Genomic DNA, 19,373 nt, shown 5'->3' with positions numbered 1-19,373 from the left:
TTTTAGTTGGGATGTCTGATTTATTAAGTTTTCTGAAGGAATATGTTCAAGAAACAAGAAGAACAGTTTTTTAAACTGTTTCAGGTGAGAACTCTAATATTATTAATTTAACAAAATACGTTAATCCTGAAACATGGGACATATCAACTGCAGAGTTATGGTCAAGAATAGTTAATCTTATTGAAATTAGTAACCAAAAAATAGATAATCAATTTACGCATATTCAAGATGAGATTAATAATATTCACACAGAAATTATTGATTTTAAAAAACAACTACAAGAGGTGAATATGAAAAAATTGAACTGGAATTGACTAAACTGCGTAGTTATAAAGAACAAATGCAATTTAGACGCGATGCTATGAATAACGTTATTAATAATAATAAACTAATTATGTATGATTTTACAAGTACTGTGATAGACAAGAATCATAAATAAGTTCTGGATTTCCTTCCGTTTGTTTTAAAAATGCCATGTATTAATAAGGAAGATATGAAATCTATTCATAATATTGTGAGACATGCAGAGGGTCAGGAGTTAATCCCTCCTGACCACTTACACTGCACAAGCTGGTAAAACGCGGTCTCGGTGTCGTCGGATGGCTAGGAGGGCAAAAAGTTTGTGGGGAGTGCGTTGGTAAGCCAGCATGCGTTTTTTTCAAAGACAGGAGACAGGTTTAACAAATAAACAAAGCATTTATTGAAAAACTAATCTAAATTACAGGAGGCGAAAATAAAACTAAGGTTAAATGTGATTATACTACTACTATTTACATAACATAAGTGATTATCCTTGCCTAACTTTAGAGCAAGAGAGCGATTTTACAACTTCTAAATTCCCTAAATACCGCTCAAAGTAATGGAGAGTTGGCGCATCGTCTGTATGGAAAAGGTAGTAGTCCTTCGTATCTTTTGTCCGGTGTCTTCTCCGTCAGGATCACAGTTCTTTTGCATGGAGAGCGACTGGCACAAGTACAAAAATAACTTTCGTGTGGACGCACGCCGAGCTTCTGGGGCTTGAGTGTTTGTTCTCTTGTCGTGGGAAAGAAGTCACATGATCGCCATATGTTAACATTAACCATTCAACAGTAAAGTAGTCAGACGTGGTGCTACCACGTAGTTGTAAAGAAAAAGCGTGGGAAAATTCTTAAAAATTTACCCATGCAATTTTTCTCATTTTCCTTGAGGAAAAAAAATTTGTAAATAGTTACATATAGTAAAGAAAAACTTCTTTATTGTCACATAATTCTGTTTTATGTGAATTTTTTTTCGCGGTAATTTTTCTCAGCCGATGTCCGTGCTGTACGTAATTAGAATTTCTCCCGACTGAAAATTACACAAAAATGAGTTAGAGTGTGGAGAAATAATGCCTGCATCCGCTGCATTTATTTATTATTATTCATGATTTTTTCGAACCTGCGAAACAAATTCAATAAAATTTAATTCACAGTTAACGAATTTCATCCACTATTGTAGATGATGTAACAGTTGTTATGTTTACAACTACGATGCCTGGCGGTTTTACCCCCGGACTGTAAACTGGGAAAAGATCGTCTCGTGTTCTACTTTCTGTAGAAGTGACATAATCAATGTAAATAAAAAATTTCAGTATATCTTTTATTTAATTTTAAATTTTGTTGTTTAAATTTACACCCAAATATTAAAGCGGTTTAAAATATCAGCATTTGGTAAATACAGTAAAGCGTCGTTTATCCGAAGGTCGGTTATCCGAAGGAATTCCAGTCGACAAATTTAAATTTCCGCCAGTGCTGTGGCGCCGTAATCTTTGGCTACGTCTTCAGCTACCTAAATATTTTACGTTTTTGATACTAAATTAACTTCTGAAGTATAATTTTTTATTGTTTTTATATTTTTCAATATATTTATTTTGTTTGTACAAAATAAAAAAATGATTTTTAAATGAACAGAACGTCGATCTACCATGTTGATATACCCAAACAGCTCTAAAGATACACGTTGGAGTCAGAAATAAATATTCGGAAATTTTTAAGGATGAACTGAAATTAAAAATTTTTAATATAAGATGAGATATATTGCAAACCGTGAACGACAAAAATCCGGAAATATGTAACTCGTATTTTATGTTGAATTAAATATACCAGGATTGGAATTAGCGAAATTAGCTAATAAACATAAGAAACTAATAAACATAAACGAACAAACAGCTTAACAAAGCAGTTTGCTTACTTGACGGCCTCCTCTACCGAACTTCATGATAAATCACAACAGCTCTCATTAATTAAAAAAAATTAATTAAAAAGGATATCATAAAATTTATTCTCCTGCTTTGATTTCAGAGAAATCCTTAATTATACCAAGAAAATCATTTCAATTCTTTATTGTATAAATATCAGCTCGTTACAAGGGGAATAAAGTATTACATAAAAAGTTAGTGCAATATAAGAAATTAATATAATTGCTCAGTACAATACAATAAAAAAAACTAATAATTACTCTTATGCATATTGTAAAAATCTGAAATTAATAAAATGCAACAAATTAATGAAAAAATTACATAAAGTAGTTTACAGTTAAATTTTTACAAAAGTGAAGAAACTACAGTATAACTGTATACACGTTGCCATTATTATCGTCAGGTATAGAAGTAATTTTCGTCTCGAACCTCTAAACAGGGAAGTATTTAGAAAAGTGCTTAATAAATACACAACTGCAAGTTATTATAAAAATATATCAGGAATACGACAAACTGTTAAGTAAAAGTATCCTGTAATTTCTCGAAATCGTCGATTGTCTCGTATATACACGTTTGATCATTTCAAATATACGATAATTCTATACGTTCTTATCTCATTTATTTGTAAATATTTCTATTGCTATCGTTCTCCCGAATTATTTTACATATTTGCATTTTCCTTTTCGAAACTTTGAGAGTTTTGTATCATTCCGAAACGCCAGAAATATCAGAAGAGGTGAGAATAGAAAACTAAACAATTATGGATGAGATGAGAAAAAATAGAAATATTTTAAAACATATGTTAATGTTACGTGTTTCTAAGTAATATATTAATTTATACAAAGTATTTATATCTTGCATGTTTAATGCGATAAATATAAAAGTTTGAAAATTATAATTCTTTTTCTTGTTTTGTCCGTGTTCCTATGTTGTGGCTTGACCCCGGAACTAATTTTCTATGTAGTATTCGGCCCAGAAACATATTTTAACTGTTAAGTTTTTGCTAACACAGTTATTAATAATAAATAAATATGATAAACTAGTATTAATACTACATCCAGTTTCATAGAAAAGATTTACTTATTTACTTAGTGTGAAAATTTAGACCCCCCTAGCAATTTTTAATCCTCGAAATGACTTATCGACCCCAAGTCTAGTTTGATCATTTCTGTTGGTAAATTCAGTGTTTTAACCACCGATTTATTGGTGCGCACGGTTTTCTTCACGTGACAAACACCAAAGTGGGAACCAATTTGCAATCGAAAATCCTCTCAAATTCATCCCCTTGATATAAAGAATTTTAAAACAAAAATTAAATCATTTAAAAATACGATTTTACTCTTCTAATGTCAGGCGACATTGTTCTATTGAATGGAAATAACGGCCTTCTACACAAAGTAACAAAAGAAGAAGGATTCTATAGATGTTCTCCTCCATTAACCACATCGGATTCCTTCACCTTGCAAATGGTTCCTTCATCGCCGTTTAAAACGACGATGTCTCCTAAAATATTTCATATTCATATTCATAATTGTATTGGATATTCATAATAATTCAAACTGTAATATTTTCGATAATAAATAACAAAAAATTTCTAACCCGTCTTAAAGAGGTTGATGGCTCCGTGAGCAGCCACAACACCGGGAAGTCCATATTCTCGAGCCACTACAGCACCTGAACAAAGAAATATTCGAAATGAAAGCATGCCTTAAAGTCTTAAAGTTTCCTACACAACACGCGAACGACAATATTTACCGTGTGAAATGAGTCCTCCGATTTCTGTCACTACTCCTGCTAACAGAGGGAAATAAGGGCTCCAGCCGATGTCCGTGCTGTACGTAATTAGAATTTCTCCCGACTGAAAATTACACAAAAATGAGTTAGAGTGTGGAGAAATAATGCCTGCATCCGCCAGCTCGTTCCTTACTCTAATATCAACCGCCTCCTCCACGTTGAGGATTACTCTGGCAGGACCTTTGACCATTCCGCAACTAACCGGAATTCCTAAAGTAAAACGATAACAATGAGTTATTTATTTAATGTTTAAAATAATAAAAAGTGCTCACCTTTTATGATGGCCTCGGATTTATACGTGATGTTCGAAGAACCTAAATTAATCTTTAAAAAAATAAATAATCTACAATGTAAAACATGAAACTAGCATAAGAATTGGTTTAAAAATTATTGAAGGTATTTTATATATTTGGCATCAATTTTATGAAATTAAAAGGTGAAAATTGTAATATAACAGAAAGTTTTAAATAATTTTGATTTTTAATTTTGGTTTTTTGCACTTTTTGAATATGAAAGTTTCTTTTCCCTATCACGTATTCGGTCAAGCTCCAATGGGGACGGCCTATGGTGAGAGATCAGTAGCGTGCGGAAATATTTGATGGTAAGGAAGCTGTGTTTCCATAAAAATTATTTTAAAAAATACTGGAAATGACAAAAATAAACAATTCATTTATTTTTATTTTAAAAATAGATAAATTGATATAAAAGAAAAATATAAGAACTTGTTTATGAAAATAAGGGAAAGATGCGCTTCTACAGCTTCCATGGACTACATGCCATTGTGAGAAATCGGTCCCGTTATATCTTTTACAAATTATCCATGAAAATTTCCTGAGAGTTGCTCGCATAGATTCGATTCACTGGACTTGATCAATGGAGCTCGAAATTGAACCCGAGCAACCTCTTTATATATTTTTTGTTTTTTATATCACGAATACGTATAATCCCGTCCTTCTCCACCTGGATGCATCTCGTGAGGACCTGGCATTAGCCACTGTGGAATTGATTTACAATAAGATTCTTTTAGTGCTCATATTGCTGAAAGAATTTAAAAAGTGTGCTACTGTAAAGATTTTTCTACATTTATGAAAACTCTGTAATCCTCACCACTCTCACAAGCCAGTGTTATAATTATCGATTTTTTATCAGATAAATACATACACGTAAGGTTATGTCATGTTTATTGTTAACTTTTCGTTCCATTTTCATGTCTTTGTATATTTTTTATACTTTTTACTGGCGCCTGGCGCTGGTTCACTTAAGTTTAACAAGTGTAATAATTGGTTATTACTTTTTACAAATTATTCACTAAATAATTAATTCAGTCAACGACTTCGATTCTGAGAAAGCTTTTCTACTTACTGGTTGGGGTATGCCACGCATAACTTCCGGATAAATGATTTTGTCCTGCTCTGCATAAATCTTCTTTCGACGGATTGCCCTGTAGATTAAATATGTTAATATTTATTCATTTCAATTGTGGTTCGAAGTTTTACTTTGATTACCGCGAAGGTAGCTTTTCTTTAATTAAATGTGTAAGTCCACAACTTTTCTAATATTAACCGTATCACATCCAGAAATCTTTACATGGTATACCGAAAGGAAAGAATGTACCTGAAAATTTTTTACTACTTGTGGTACCTGTCTTTACTCGGAAACATTCAGAAGGAGATTCATATGCGCTATGTTCACCCCTAAATCAGCAATTGCAACTAACTACCACTGTTCAGTAGTTTTAGACACTGAGCACTGATAAGAGATTCGTATAAGGCGGTTTTATTGTATTTTAATACTCACTTGGAAATTAATTTTGACGATCGCGTTCTTATCAGTTCTCCAATTTCGTCATACGACAAGAAAAACAGAAGGTCTCTGTGCGGAAGTCTGCCCTCTAGAACCATTAGTTCTGCCAAATGCCAATAAGCTTCACGATGCGCGTCGAACATCTTTATCATAAACGACTGAAAAGAATAGAGAAAATGTTTTCTTTGGTTATAACTTAACTCGACAGTAAAGTAATTCCCTTACTTTTCCTCTCTCTCTTAGTCTAACTGCTTGTTGACATCTCGGCAACAGAAATTTAAACAACAGCCTATTCGAAAATACTTTATAAATATAACTAATATATTCGCAAAGTAAACGAAACGACATTGAATTACCTGGATTTCCAACTTGGGTATTTCTTCAATTTGTCTAGGACGTTGCCATGAACAGATGATTTAATATTCTTTATGTTATTTACAAGATCCTATCGTAATATACATCAAGAAAAATTAAATTTCATACTAATGATAATTTATATAAATGGAAATTTATATAAATTGAAAATTTCCTGCATTTTACAAACTATACATTTTTAAATTATTAAAGTTAATGTATAAAATACGAGAGTTTGCTTACCTGTAAAGTTTGGACTAATTTATATTGATTTTTTCTCCAAGGGATTGAATATGGATCGAACTATAATTGTTAAATATATAATATATGTAAAGTATAAACTATAATGTTGAAATGGAAATGAATATTTTAATGAATAAACACCTCTTTTATAGATCTATGTCCGTGCGAGTTGAGAAAATTTTTGAAATCTTCTGCCGACTTCGAGGAGGATGTCTGAAGCCATTTTAATGCATCCTGTAAAATTGAATGAAATCGGTTATTATAATATTGAATCAAGATAAAATACAATTTTAGCATATTTTAACATTTAATGAAAACAAATGAGAAATAACAGAGCAAAAACAGTTTTCACTTTCATTATTCAACTGAACTAATGCTAAAAATAAAACTGCATTCATTTCAACTTTCGACCACGGTTACTTTTCGACATAATCACTGTGAAGATTGAGGAATTTGTCATATCTGTGGACCAGCTTTTCCATCCCCTCTTCATAGAATGTTTTCGTAAGTGACTTGAGATGGGCCTTAACGTTGTTTTCAAGATTGTCATTAGACTCGAACCTCAGCCTTCGTAGCCACTTTTCCAGTTCAGGGAAGAGATAGAAGTCTTCACACACTTTTAATGTGTGAAGACTTAGACCTTTCAGACTTCCACTTACTTTTTAAAAACACCCAGCTTATAGTCCTGATTTAGTGCAGAGCATCTTTGTTTTATTTTGTCTTTGGTTGTAAAAACCGCCCTCGTAGTTAAGATGGAATTATTGTTCGTCCAGTGTGCGAAACCCTACAGAAATATTCTCCTGTATTTGAGTGGTGCATTTAAGACAGTTCCTATTTAAATATCGACGAAGATCTTAGCTGCTTTTCAGACAAACCAGCCGGGATCATAAGGACCCTCTAACCTTTGAGAAATTATTATATTAAGAAAAAAATAATTTATATAATTCTCACTTCTGTTTTCATAGCTTTAAATGTTGTCGGTTGGATTTCGTTGGAGATAGTACGAGCCAATGCCTACAAATAAATGTAAGTTTAATAAATTATAATATAAGTTATTCATAAAATTTTAGTAAAATGTGAACCTCTAACGATTGAGGAACGTCAGCGCTTTCGACATTTGAACAATTCGATAACAAATTTGCGAAATCTGCGTAGACGTCGTTGTTCCACCCTAAAAATAACATATTGTAACAATAAATTTTCTATTGGATGACCGTTAAATAACTATATATGAAATATATGTAGTATTATATAAAAGATACACTTGAAAGGATGGATTTAAACCGTATAATGTAATGAAATTTATTTAAAATAAGCGATGGCAAAACAAATTTATTTGTATCTAATATTATCGTACAGTACGCACACTAGCAACCAACAATAACTGATATTCAAGAAAAGATAAATTAGTTTCATTCGTAGGAGTCCTTATGAAGTATAGTTAATCGAAACAATGTTGCAAATTTCACAGAATTACACTGTACTTTTGGAAGAATCACAGAATATTAAATACGTTACGTCGTTTAACATTTCTCACGCCTTCAGATTTTACACTTTTAGAATGGGATTTAACGTTAAGCAGTATTTATTTCATTGCTACACTCCCTGTAAGGCACACGACATTCGAACTTAACTGGAAACAGTTTCCAGGAATTTCATTAAGACAGAAAATAAATCAGAGACTATGAATTAAAATATTTTCATAAATTATCATGTGATATTTATGCTGAGCCGTCATGAATTTCGGAGTTTCCTTCATTAGCACTTGTTGAACAACTCGTATATGTTTCAATAAAACAATAAATAAATAAATATTTAATTTCTATCATTTAAAAAATATCAACGTATTTAATTATAGACCTATATATATATTTCTTACCCCCGTATTCCTTAACAAGAAGCGACATCAAATTTGTATTGTACATGGCAGAACATAATGAAACTTCGGTATTACTGTCCATACTCTGAAAAATAAAATAAGGTATGTAATCTATATTATTATAATTTTATTAAACATAATATTTATTATGAAACTTGTATAAAACAATTGTTTAAAAAACATTATATAAACAAGTACAGTTCTCATTGCATTATGAAATGTCTTCGTATTAAATATACCTAAACTAGAATCTAATAATAAACACACTTAAAATAACAGAGTATCTGAATTAAGTGCTTTTCTTCCCTTCATGAATGTTACTTTGAGAGCCCCTATTGTAATCTATGGTCTATTATGGCATAATGAAAGTGACAGGTAATGAAGGAACCAGAACGGATCTTGAAAAGCCAGAAATTCTTTATGGGTCTGAATAAGATGTTTTTGTTACTCATAGGATAGAAGGGAGTAAGAATTTTTAATGTTATTAATACAATAAACTCGAAAATTTGTATAGTAATTGCTAACTTACAGGATAAATATATTTCCAGTGACGAGGTATGTNCAAGGGATTGAATATGGATCGAACTATAATTGTTAAATATATAATATATGTAAAGTATAAACTATAATGTTGAAATGGAAATGAATATTTTAATGAATAAACACCTCTTTTATAGATCTATGTCCGTGCGAGTTGAGAAAATTTTTGAAATCTTCTGCCGACTTCGAGGAGGATGTCTGAAGCCATTTTAATGCATCCTGTAAAATTGAATGAAATCGGTTATTATAATATTGAATCAAGATAAAATACAATTTTAGCATATTTTAACATTTAATGAAAACAAATGAGAAATAACAGAGCAAAAACAGTTTTCACTTTCATTATTCAACTGAACTAATGCTAAAAATAAAACTGCATTCATTTCAACTTTCGACCACGGTTACTTTTCGACATAATCACTGTGAAGATTGAGGAATTTGTCATATCTGCGGACCAGCTTTTCCATCCCCTCTTCACAGAATGTTTTCGCCAGTTATTTGAAATGGGCCTTAACGTTGTTTTCAAGATCGTCATTAATCTCGAATCTCTCCCTTCCTAGTCACTTTTCCAGTTCAGGGAAGAAATGGAAGTCTTCACACACTTTTAATGTGTGAAGACTTAGACCTTTCAGACTTCCACTTACTTTTTAAAAACACCCAGCTTATAGTCCTGATTTAGTGCAGAGCATCTTTGTTTTATTTTGTCTTTGGTTGTAAAAACCGCCCTCGTAGTTAAGATGGAATTATTGTTCGTCCAGTGTGCGAAACCCTACAGAAATATTCTCCTGTATTTGAGTGGTGCATTTAAGACAGTTCCTATTTAAATATCGACGAAGATCTTAGCTGCTTTTCAGACAAACCAGCCGGGATCATAAGGACCCTCTAACCTTTGAGAAATTATTATATTAAGAAAAAAATAATTTATATAATTCTCACTTCTGTTTTCATAGCTTTAAATGTTGTCGGTTGGATTTCGTTGGAGATAGTACGAGCCAATGCCTACAAATAAATGTAAGTTTAATAAATTATAATATAAGTTATTCATAAAATTTTAGTAAAATGTGAACCTCTAACGATTGAGGAACGTCAGCGCTTTCGACATTTGAACAATTCGATAACAAATTTGCGAAATCTGCGTAGACGTCGTTGTTCCACCCTAAAAATAACATATTGTAACAATAAATTTTCTATTGGATGACCGTTAAATAACTATATATGAAATATATGTAGTATTATATAAAAGATACACTTGAAAGGATGGATTTAAACCGTATAATGTAATGAAATTTATTTAAAATAAGCGATGGCAAAACAAATTTATTTGTATCTAATATTATCGTACAGTACGCACACTAGCAACCAACAATAACTGATATTCAAGAAAAGATAAATTAGTTTCATTCGTAGGAGTCCTTATGAAGTATAGTTAATCGAAACAATGTTGCAAATTTCACAGAATTACACTGTACTTTTGGAAGAATCACAGAATATTAAATACGTTACGTCGTTTAACATTTCTCACGCCTTCAGATTTTACACTTTTAGAATGGGATTTAACGTTAAGCAGTATTTATTTCATTGCTACACTCCCTGTAAGGCACACGACATTCGAACTTAACTGGAAACAGTTTCCAGGAATTTCATTAAGACAGAAAATAAATCAGAGACTATGAATTAAAATATTTTCATAAATTATCATGTGATATTTATGCTGAGCCGTCATGAATTTCGGAGTTTCCTTCATTAGCACTTGTTGAACAACTCGTATATGTTTCAATAAAACAATAAATAAATAAATATTTAATTTCTATCATTTAAAAAATATCAACGTATTTAATTATAGACCTATATATATATTTCTTACCCCCGTATTCCTTAACAAGAAGCGACATCAAATTTGTATTGTACATGGCAGAACATAATGAAACTTCGGTATTACTGTCCATACTCTGAAAAATAAAATAAGGTATGTAATCTATATTATTATAATTTTATTAAACATAATATTTATTATGAAACTTGTATAAAACAATTGTTTAAAAAACATTATATAAACAAGTACAGTTCTCATTGCATTATGAAATGTCTTCGTATTAAATATACCTAAACTAGAATCTAATAATAAACACACTTAAAATAACAGAGTATCTGAATTAAGTGCTTTTCTTCCCTTCATGAATGTTACTTTGAGAGCCCCTATTGTAATCTATGGTCTATTATGGCATAATGAAAGTGACAGGTAATGAAGGAACCAGAACGGATCTTGAAAAGCCAGAAATTCTTTATGGGTCTGAATAAGATGTTTTTGTTACTCATAGGATAGAAGGGAGTAAGAATTTTTAATGTTATTAATACAATAAACTCGAAAATTTGTATAGTAATTGCTAACTTACAGGAAAAATACATTTCCAGTGACGAGGTATAGCTTGATATAACTCTAAAGACGTTTTGAAGTTCTCCAAATCTTTAATTTTATAATTGAAATATTTTTTTCTTCTCTCTTCTAAAGCACCTTCGGCAGTTATAAAATTCTAAAAATTAGTCAAAATTAATTATTTATTAATTAATTTGTATTTAATATAAAGAAAAAAGTATTTACCTTAATGAAAAATAGTAAAGGGCGCATTCGTTTATATAAAGGTTTCTTTTTATAAAGTGAAAATCTTTCCTTGGCTCTTTCGTATAGTTCATCATCATCGATAATTCTTCCGATCGATGCAAGCATCAGCACTTTATTAGAAGTAGAACCTTTATCAGCCGAATAATTTAGCCATCCCTTAAACATAAATGGAGAGAAAATGTTAAATTATTTAGAAATCAATAAAATATATTTAGTAGCAATTTTAGCCATGGAAATATCTATGCTTTAGTCTAGGAGTTAGCGTGTAGGTGTTCAGATTTTTATAAATATCTACACGTCAATATAAGGCAAGTCCGAATTTGTACACAATCTATTTTTTATATCTCTTTTAGTCAATCGCAACTTATATAGCCTATACGTAAGTTCTGATTAATTAGAAGAAAACACAAATTTATCTTTGTTTTTATAATAAAATTCATACTAATTGCTACGTCTCAAACGCTTGAGGTTCATACATTTGTCGTAGTGACAAAGAGGACTTGTGAAAACCCCCCTCGACCAGTCTTTCGTAAACTTATGGACACATTGGTAGATGCAAATTTCACACTTATTTTTCTTGGTAATTAGTTCTTTTAATGGCGTATAATACCAACAAAGTGTAAGAAAACCTTAATGAAAAAAATGCTTCAAAAAAGTTTTAATCAGGAAAGAGATTTGATAAGAAAAGGACAAATTTTGAGAAGCTCCCAGTCTGCAATGGATAAAATTAGAAAAAAAAAAAATATAACATTGATGGTGAGAAATACAAACTATGGCTACCTGGTTCCTTTGTTCAAGCCAGAGAAAGCCCTTGATAAGATTACTTATTTAAACAGATTAAGTAAACCTATTGAGGAGAGACAAAATAGAGTGGGAAGATCTACGGAGTATGTTGCATTCCTTGATAGGATTTGTAGTGTAGTCTTGAAGAAGCGTTTTTTCATGCTTGTGACGAGAAAAAAAATTGTGTTGACCGAATCTTATTTGTAGAAGACATCTGAAAAACTGTAAGATTTTATTAACTGATGAGCCACTTTCTCACGCGTTTAATGAAAGGCCTCGTTTGATACAACGTAAAACAGATAAAATTTAAACTTAAAGCATTGTATCCGCTATAAAACATGATTATTCTCTTTTGATATGAGGGAACATTTTTAGAAAAGGTATTGTTACCGGCAATATTAAATTAATTAACTCCATTGATGATCAGTAAGTCGTCCCCACGAATTTACTAAAAATCATAATTCAAGTAATGTGTCAAGGTAACTAAGATTACAGGAGAAGACACCAAATATTAGAGAAATAAATGACTACACTAAAGAATATTTTGTTATTGAATTAACCAATTATCATTACTGCCTCCCAATTCAAGAGATCGAAGCAAAGAAATAGTTGCATATAATGTAAGAACTGTACTTCATTTAAGTCCATTTTACTTTAGCATAAAATGTAAACCCTCAGTTTAATATATTGGGCCTGAAGTATATGTTATTAAAATAAGATTATGTTTTATACTTACGTCAATGACATTAAATAACGCATGACCATTAAAATAATGAATACCCATTGGAAAATAGGGGCAACTTGGTCCGTTCATTGCAAAGATTGTCCTCCATTTTGATTTCTGAAAGTTATATTTCAATTTTAAATAAATAAAATGAAGTATAAAGAATATAAATAAAGTTAAAAGAAGAAAAATTTTATTTCAAACCATTTAATAAAAAATTAATTTTTATTTTTATTGATGTTATAGATTTTTTGTTAAGCAATGCCTAAGAATCTATTAATAGGCAACCAATATAAAATTATGTAGTAAAGTATTTGTTTTTTTTTATAGTTCTTAAAACTGTTTACCCGGTTGAGACAGTTAAGTCGTTCTCCTTCCTCTCTTTGATATCAAGTTTCTCGCTTGGATTACACAACCAATTGAGAAAGTTGAATAAATTTCGAAGATTGTCTGTCACCCTTGTCACTCATCATTCAATTGCCTCATTGTGTCTGACCGAAGTCATAATATGATTAAAGAGACCCTCCTATTGTTCACATTTACAACTATGAATCAATTACTACTTACCATAAAATTATGGGAAAATGTTTTTTGACACAAAGACACACACAGTGGACTCATAGCCCCTGGAAGCACTTCTCTGGAAAAAAATATAAATATTTTTATAAATCAAAAACGATGTTATTAAATAAGGTTTTACACGAATTGAATTATTTCAATTAATAAAATTTATATAGAAACAGTTGGTTGACACACAAGTTTCTATTTTGATAGTTCGAAAGTGGTGTAGTGACACTTCTTTTATATTAGAAGTATTTTATCACTGCATGGCCAGATACTCTAAATAACACGGACAGTAACTGTTGCCACTCTCAAGGATCTGGTTCGAGTTCTTGTCGGCCTAAAAACTTTCTTGCACAAATCGATCTGGATTCCTCGAGTCCAATTCCGTCATCGTAAGAATATAAAACTGTGGCGTGCATATTGAGCACAAAATAGATGGGACTCAGTTGGAGCTAAGTCTGGACTGTAAGCCGAATGAAGCAGAATCTCCCAGTCCGACTGGCCAGTTCTCTAATATCAAATTTGCTCTACGTAGTGGCGCGTTGTCGTGGCATCATAGAAATTTGTCAATCTTCGAACGAAGTTCTTTTATCTTAGTGTTCAAACGATGGAGTTTTTGACAGTACAGCTCTATCGTATGGTGATATTGGTTGTAAGCAGCTCCATCACAATGTCGCCGAACACGTCGCCTCCTTTTGCACTATCGGCCATTGACATTTGAAAAAAATTTATGACCTTTGTCTACCCATAAACGTTTCGTAGATGAGTCTTTGTTGCGTTGTGGCCAGTTTTGAAATAATAGAACAACAGCAGACTAAACTGTTCTTTCGAAAGTTTCATATCGTCAGATATTGATAATTGGTCTATTTCCAATGAAATAGGTGATGAAACCTGCTTCTGGTTACTCTAATTCCATACCACATTGAACGGTGTTGAACATTCTTGTGGAGTCGTTTCTAGAAAAAATCGAAATGTCTAAACCTCACGTTATAACCCGATATACCGAAAAATATAAATATTTTGTATTTTTTTCTATGTTAGAACGATTGATTTTAAAATAAATTATATCATTTATTTCAGTTTTTATAGATTATTTTTGTGGTTACATTTACGATATTATTGCATGAGTGCAAAAATAGCACTTTTCATCACATTGTTATTGCTGCATATTTCAGTTTTGAAAATAGAAACGTGGTCTGATTTTATTTATTTAATAATATAACAGCTAATTATTGACAGTATAAATAAAATTACTAAATACTAATAGTTATCAAGAGTTTGTTTTTAACTGTCATGCTAATTGCGTGTTATTTTGCGGGTTTCTTTCGATTTATTTGCGTGTCTTTTATGTAAATAAAGTCTAATTTTTTGTCGAAAGTCCTCGAGCCTATGCTTGGCCCTCGACATCGACCCCACGTTGTTACAGGATTTCATTCTTATTTACTGGCCGTACGCCTCCTTGTCTTCCCGGAAGCACGTGGTTACACTGGAAACTTTCATCCGCCAAACTGGTCGTTTCAGTATCCACAAGGGAGGCAGGATCGGCGAAAATAGCCACACAAGCTGAAATCTCCGTATAAAAAAACGCAAACTGAAGAAAATGAAGAAATAGAAAATCTTCCACAGTGCACTTCCTTGGAAGATTGCCCATGAATTGCCTTGCCTTATTCTACTAACCTATTCTAATAACACGTAGACAAAGAATATATTGTGCACTTATTCCAGGTACATTTTACAAAAGTAAGAGTCTCCTGGTTTCAATATTATTTAAAGACAGATTCCAATTAATTTAATATATTGATTGTCACTTGGTAGGTTCTTGCAGCATACTCTACCTGTATTACGATACGTTTATATATTTAAAAGCATTAATAAAACTATTCATAAGATCAGACTTAAAAATTTAACATCACAAAAATAAATAATATTAATATGAATTATAAATAAGTGTTTATCTGTTTAAATTCCTAATCTATCATGAATGTGGAGAAAAGCTGTAAGCATTAGAGGACATTTCATCATCTGTGTTTAAGGATCCTTTTTGTCTTGTGGTTACTAAGAGATATTTTGTCTGTGCCTTTTCCATGACCTGCAGACTCTGATTAAGACATGTGCATAGTGAAGAATGGCGTACATCCCGACCAGAAATATTATGGAAATATATAAATATCCGAAGTGTATTCGAATTCGAACACAGATTCTTGAAAGAGGCAAACAAATGTTTTGCCTATAATAAAGTATGCCATTGAACTATGAAGGCTGACGAAGTAAGATATAAGGGTCTGTAACGAAATTACACATACACTTGAAATATGTGTTAAACATCAAAGAATGTTTATGTATAGCAATTTAATGTTTAATGAGATTATTAATGTTAACAATTACTCACAAATAATCTCAAATCATAAATACAAATATTCAAATATTTAAGGAATAAATTAATATAAAAATTGCATTCAAACTTGCTGCAAAATAGTTATAAATATAGCAGTAAATTCCTTATTTTACGTAAAATTTTAATAGTTAATGTATTTTCCTTTATTTGAATTAGCTTCTTAATACTATTAGGTAATGTTTTTGATATGTCTAGTAGTTTCTCTAGTTTATTTTATCTCAACAATTATAAATTGTAACAGTCAGTTCATCAATGCTTGAGTATTGTTTGTTGTTAGCATAGACATTCGAGAAAGCATTTTCCACACATTTTTTATGGATTTTAAGTTTGGACTATGCCATGGCCACTCCATAACATCTACATTTTTCACGTTTAAACTTGTTTTTGGTGTATTTAAATGCAAGATACGAGAATTGTCTTGCTGGAATATCTATTCATTTCCTCCAATCAGTAGTACAAATAAAATCTGTTAAAAAATAACATATTTTAATATTTTCTACTATCATTAATTATGATACCTGCTTTGTCATTAAAAGCAAATGCTAACAAATCCAAGATTTCACAACCTTCCATTTATCTGCTAAAATATTCCTTCGGGTGTTTTCTTAAATCATGCCAATAATACCTAAACTTTTTTCATCTGAAAACACAACATTTTTTTTTTCATTTGTCAGACCAACTCATTAGTGATTTTTTACATTCTAATCTGTTTTGTTTCGGGTCATTTTAAAGTTGTTTTTTGCCTTGAGTTTAGTATACGAACTTGTAATTTTTCGAATTATTAGGTACCGTTTCACACGACACTTTCAATGACAAACTACGACAATGCACGTAAGTGAAGTGGGTAGATGGAAAACTCTTCTTCTCCATTTCTCAATTAGAGCTTGTTTCTGCCACACCGTTTATTTATCCCAAATTACATATATTGTAACCACTTATAATAATGAGCTTATTAATTCTTAAATTGGTCTAAATAAACATTACAGATTACAGGTATTAATATTTGTTGATTTATGTAGTAGAATAAAATATTACTCGACATATATATTATTTTATTTAAAAGATTACCCAACGTTTCCTGTAGATAAATATTCTTCTTCGTCTCGAAATATGGCATCAAATTCGTGAGCGATTTCATAATCAGTTTCTGTAGTAATTGATGTAATGGGTCGAGACTAATAAAGAAATCAAGAAATTTTATGGTTATTATTTAAAAATTAATCGGGTAAAATAATTAAAACATGTTACCGGGAAAACTCAATAACAGTTAAAACACGATTGGACTAGTTAGGACTAGTTTCGTGAATTCTAGTATTTCTTAGTGAATACTAGAATTCAGGAGAGTTTCGGAAAAACTGGGTTTATCTGCAAGAATAATTGTTTTCTTTTCACTTATTTTCAGTTTTCACTGTTACAATTATTATAGTTTTGCTGATACGGATCAGATAAGTTTGTCAGGAGAATTTCCTGACACCAGAACAGGTACCAGACACGAGCATTTATTTCCAAAACAGCAAACAGAAAAACAGGTTGCCATCAGGAATTGCACTGCTCAAATGCAAGTTTTTTTTTCAAGGAAACTTTGATATAGAAAAGATGTTTGTGCAAGAAGAAAGGAGTTTTCTGCAACTTCAAATGCCATGATAGTTTTAACACTTAAGTTTTAAGAGTTAAAAAAATTTTGCAAAACTTTAACCTAATCATATTAACCTGCTTGATTCTTAATGCCTGGTGATGCAGAAATTGTGGGACTAACTTCGGGGAATGTTTCCTCGCAGCAAGATACAGATCTGTTATTTAATAAAATAAGATTTATACTGTTACTGACTCTCTCAATTACATAGATAGTATCTTCATAAGAAATGTTCAAAATATCCATCAAGGATGAACTGGTGCACACTTTTGAAAGTTTCAGGCTCCAGTAAATGGTGGTACAATAGTCGACAATGTGTTGCAGCAGCAAGTCTACATTGTAAATGAGATTGGTGTACTGTAGCATCTTTAGATGCTCTACAAGAAAATAATTGAAAGGATTTAGATTAGTAGAGACTATGCAGGCCACATAACCAAAGAATTCTACTTATCCAAATTTGCAGATAGATATGGTTTAGTACAGCATGAGCATATTGACTAAAGTGAACTAGAGCTCATTTTAGATGTATGTTACATTATTCACGAACATTAATAAGAGATTTATGTAATAAAATCTGTCGTAAACCTAACACTATCACAATATGTTTGATCTCTGAAAACTTCTCATCTTTGATTATAAATTTACAGGACTCTTTATGCTTTTCTTTATTTTCCTGTGAGGAATGATCTTCAAAAGTTGGTAAATTATTTTAGAATACCCTGACCGTAGCGCACTTCACTCTGTTCGGATAGTGTCTTTATAAGGTGATGAATGTCAGAGATGATGCATTAATCGTGATTTGATTTCTTAATAGAGATCATTTAAATTAAGCTAAACGTAAATATGAAAACGAAAATTTCCTTAGATATATTTATCAAAAATCTAAAAAACCCGTGAACAACACCATAATTCCTCCTCACCTTTGAATGGTTGGATAGTTCACGTTAATTAAAGAGCTGCAAACGGAAAATGAAAAAGAGAAAGAAGAGGGGAAAGACGGTAGAAAGCAGAGATACACTGATCCAGGAGAAAAATATCTATAAGTTGGAAGGTTGCGAGAGGAGATTATTGCTAATGTCGTCTGTAACGACGGCATGGAGCTGTATAAATGAATTGGTTAGGAAGTACCTCTGTACTTCCTTGGAAGTCAGAGCAATTCTTATCTTGTTACATAGAAACCAGACAAAGCGAGAATTGTTCAAAATTTCAAGAAATATTTGGATTTGAGAATATTATCCTTTCTTTATCATTTTGGCAACATATCACTTGACAACAGATGTTCTGGCATATCCTTGTCAATAAATCTCATGTCCTTCTAGAAACTTCCTCTTCGCAACTAGTCTACTCGATGTTTTTAAGATGTGATTAAAAATATCAGAATATTCCATTGATTTTTATGTCGTAAAGTATATTTCAAATTTAATAAAAAAATACTTAAAAAATATAATAAAGTATTTTGAATTCAATTTACCTGAAGAAGATACAATTGGTCTTTGGAAAAGCACCACTCGATATCGCGGCAAGATCCGAATTCTTTTTCCAACTGAAATTAATTTTAAAATCATTAGACTTTTCTTTATTATTAGAGAAATGAATATTTACGTATTTTATGTAATTGAAATTCTCTCTTTAAAATTAAAACATGAAATACAAAGTTGAAAGTAGAAACATGCACGCGAAATATATGTCTTTTACTATTCCAGAATAAAAGAAAAAAACAGTTAATTTAGTAGGAGATAAGGGGATAGATGGAGAAGAGAAAGCAAAAAAAAACCTAGACACGCGGAATGAATACGAACGAGAGGACGTTAAAGCAAAAACAGGCA

The 19,373-nt window shown here is 31.3% G+C and overlaps 1 protein-coding gene across 1 annotated transcript in view; it reads right to left on the bottom strand.

The window, feature by feature from the left end:
* Nucleotides 1-2,560: 2,560 nt before the first annotated feature.
* LOC111613200 (uncharacterized phosphotransferase YvkC-like) overlaps nucleotides 2,561-19,373 on the bottom strand; it is a 37,507-nt gene continuing 20,694 nt past the window's right edge. The window contains exons 21-40 of the mRNA XM_023354546.1: nucleotides 19,019-19,090; nucleotides 16,983-17,089; nucleotides 13,523-13,595; nucleotides 12,968-13,072; nucleotides 11,428-11,604; nucleotides 11,222-11,359; nucleotides 10,693-10,777; nucleotides 9,896-9,984; nucleotides 9,765-9,827; nucleotides 8,955-9,047; nucleotides 6,410-6,469; nucleotides 6,169-6,257; nucleotides 6,038-6,101; nucleotides 5,807-5,970; nucleotides 5,372-5,450; nucleotides 4,282-4,333; nucleotides 4,143-4,219; nucleotides 3,971-4,073; nucleotides 3,815-3,889; nucleotides 2,561-3,718 (exon numbers count right to left, since the gene is read on the bottom strand). Of these exons, the coding sequence (XP_023210314.1) occupies nucleotides 3,633-3,718; nucleotides 3,815-3,889; nucleotides 3,971-4,073; nucleotides 4,143-4,219; nucleotides 4,282-4,333; nucleotides 5,372-5,450; nucleotides 5,807-5,970; nucleotides 6,038-6,101; nucleotides 6,169-6,257; nucleotides 6,410-6,469; nucleotides 8,955-9,047; nucleotides 9,765-9,827; nucleotides 9,896-9,984; nucleotides 10,693-10,777; nucleotides 11,222-11,359; nucleotides 11,428-11,604; nucleotides 12,968-13,072; nucleotides 13,523-13,595; nucleotides 16,983-17,089; nucleotides 19,019-19,090 (1,851 nt within the window). The 3' untranslated portion in view covers nucleotides 2,561-3,632. The remainder of the gene's footprint in view (nucleotides 3,719-3,814; nucleotides 3,890-3,970; nucleotides 4,074-4,142; nucleotides 4,220-4,281; nucleotides 4,334-5,371; nucleotides 5,451-5,806; nucleotides 5,971-6,037; nucleotides 6,102-6,168; nucleotides 6,258-6,409; nucleotides 6,470-8,954; nucleotides 9,048-9,764; nucleotides 9,828-9,895; nucleotides 9,985-10,692; nucleotides 10,778-11,221; nucleotides 11,360-11,427; nucleotides 11,605-12,967; nucleotides 13,073-13,522; nucleotides 13,596-16,982; nucleotides 17,090-19,018; nucleotides 19,091-19,373) is intronic.

Source organism: Centruroides sculpturatus, unplaced genomic scaffold (assembly GCF_000671375.1).
Source record: "Centruroides sculpturatus isolate CEXI.00-Female unplaced genomic scaffold, Cexi_2.0 scaffold1325, whole genome shotgun sequence".
Taxonomy (NCBI): domain Eukaryota; kingdom Metazoa; phylum Arthropoda; class Arachnida; order Scorpiones; family Buthidae; genus Centruroides; species Centruroides sculpturatus.
Note: the sequence above shows the minus strand (reverse complement) of the source record. Positions and strands in the feature narration are given on the sequence as shown.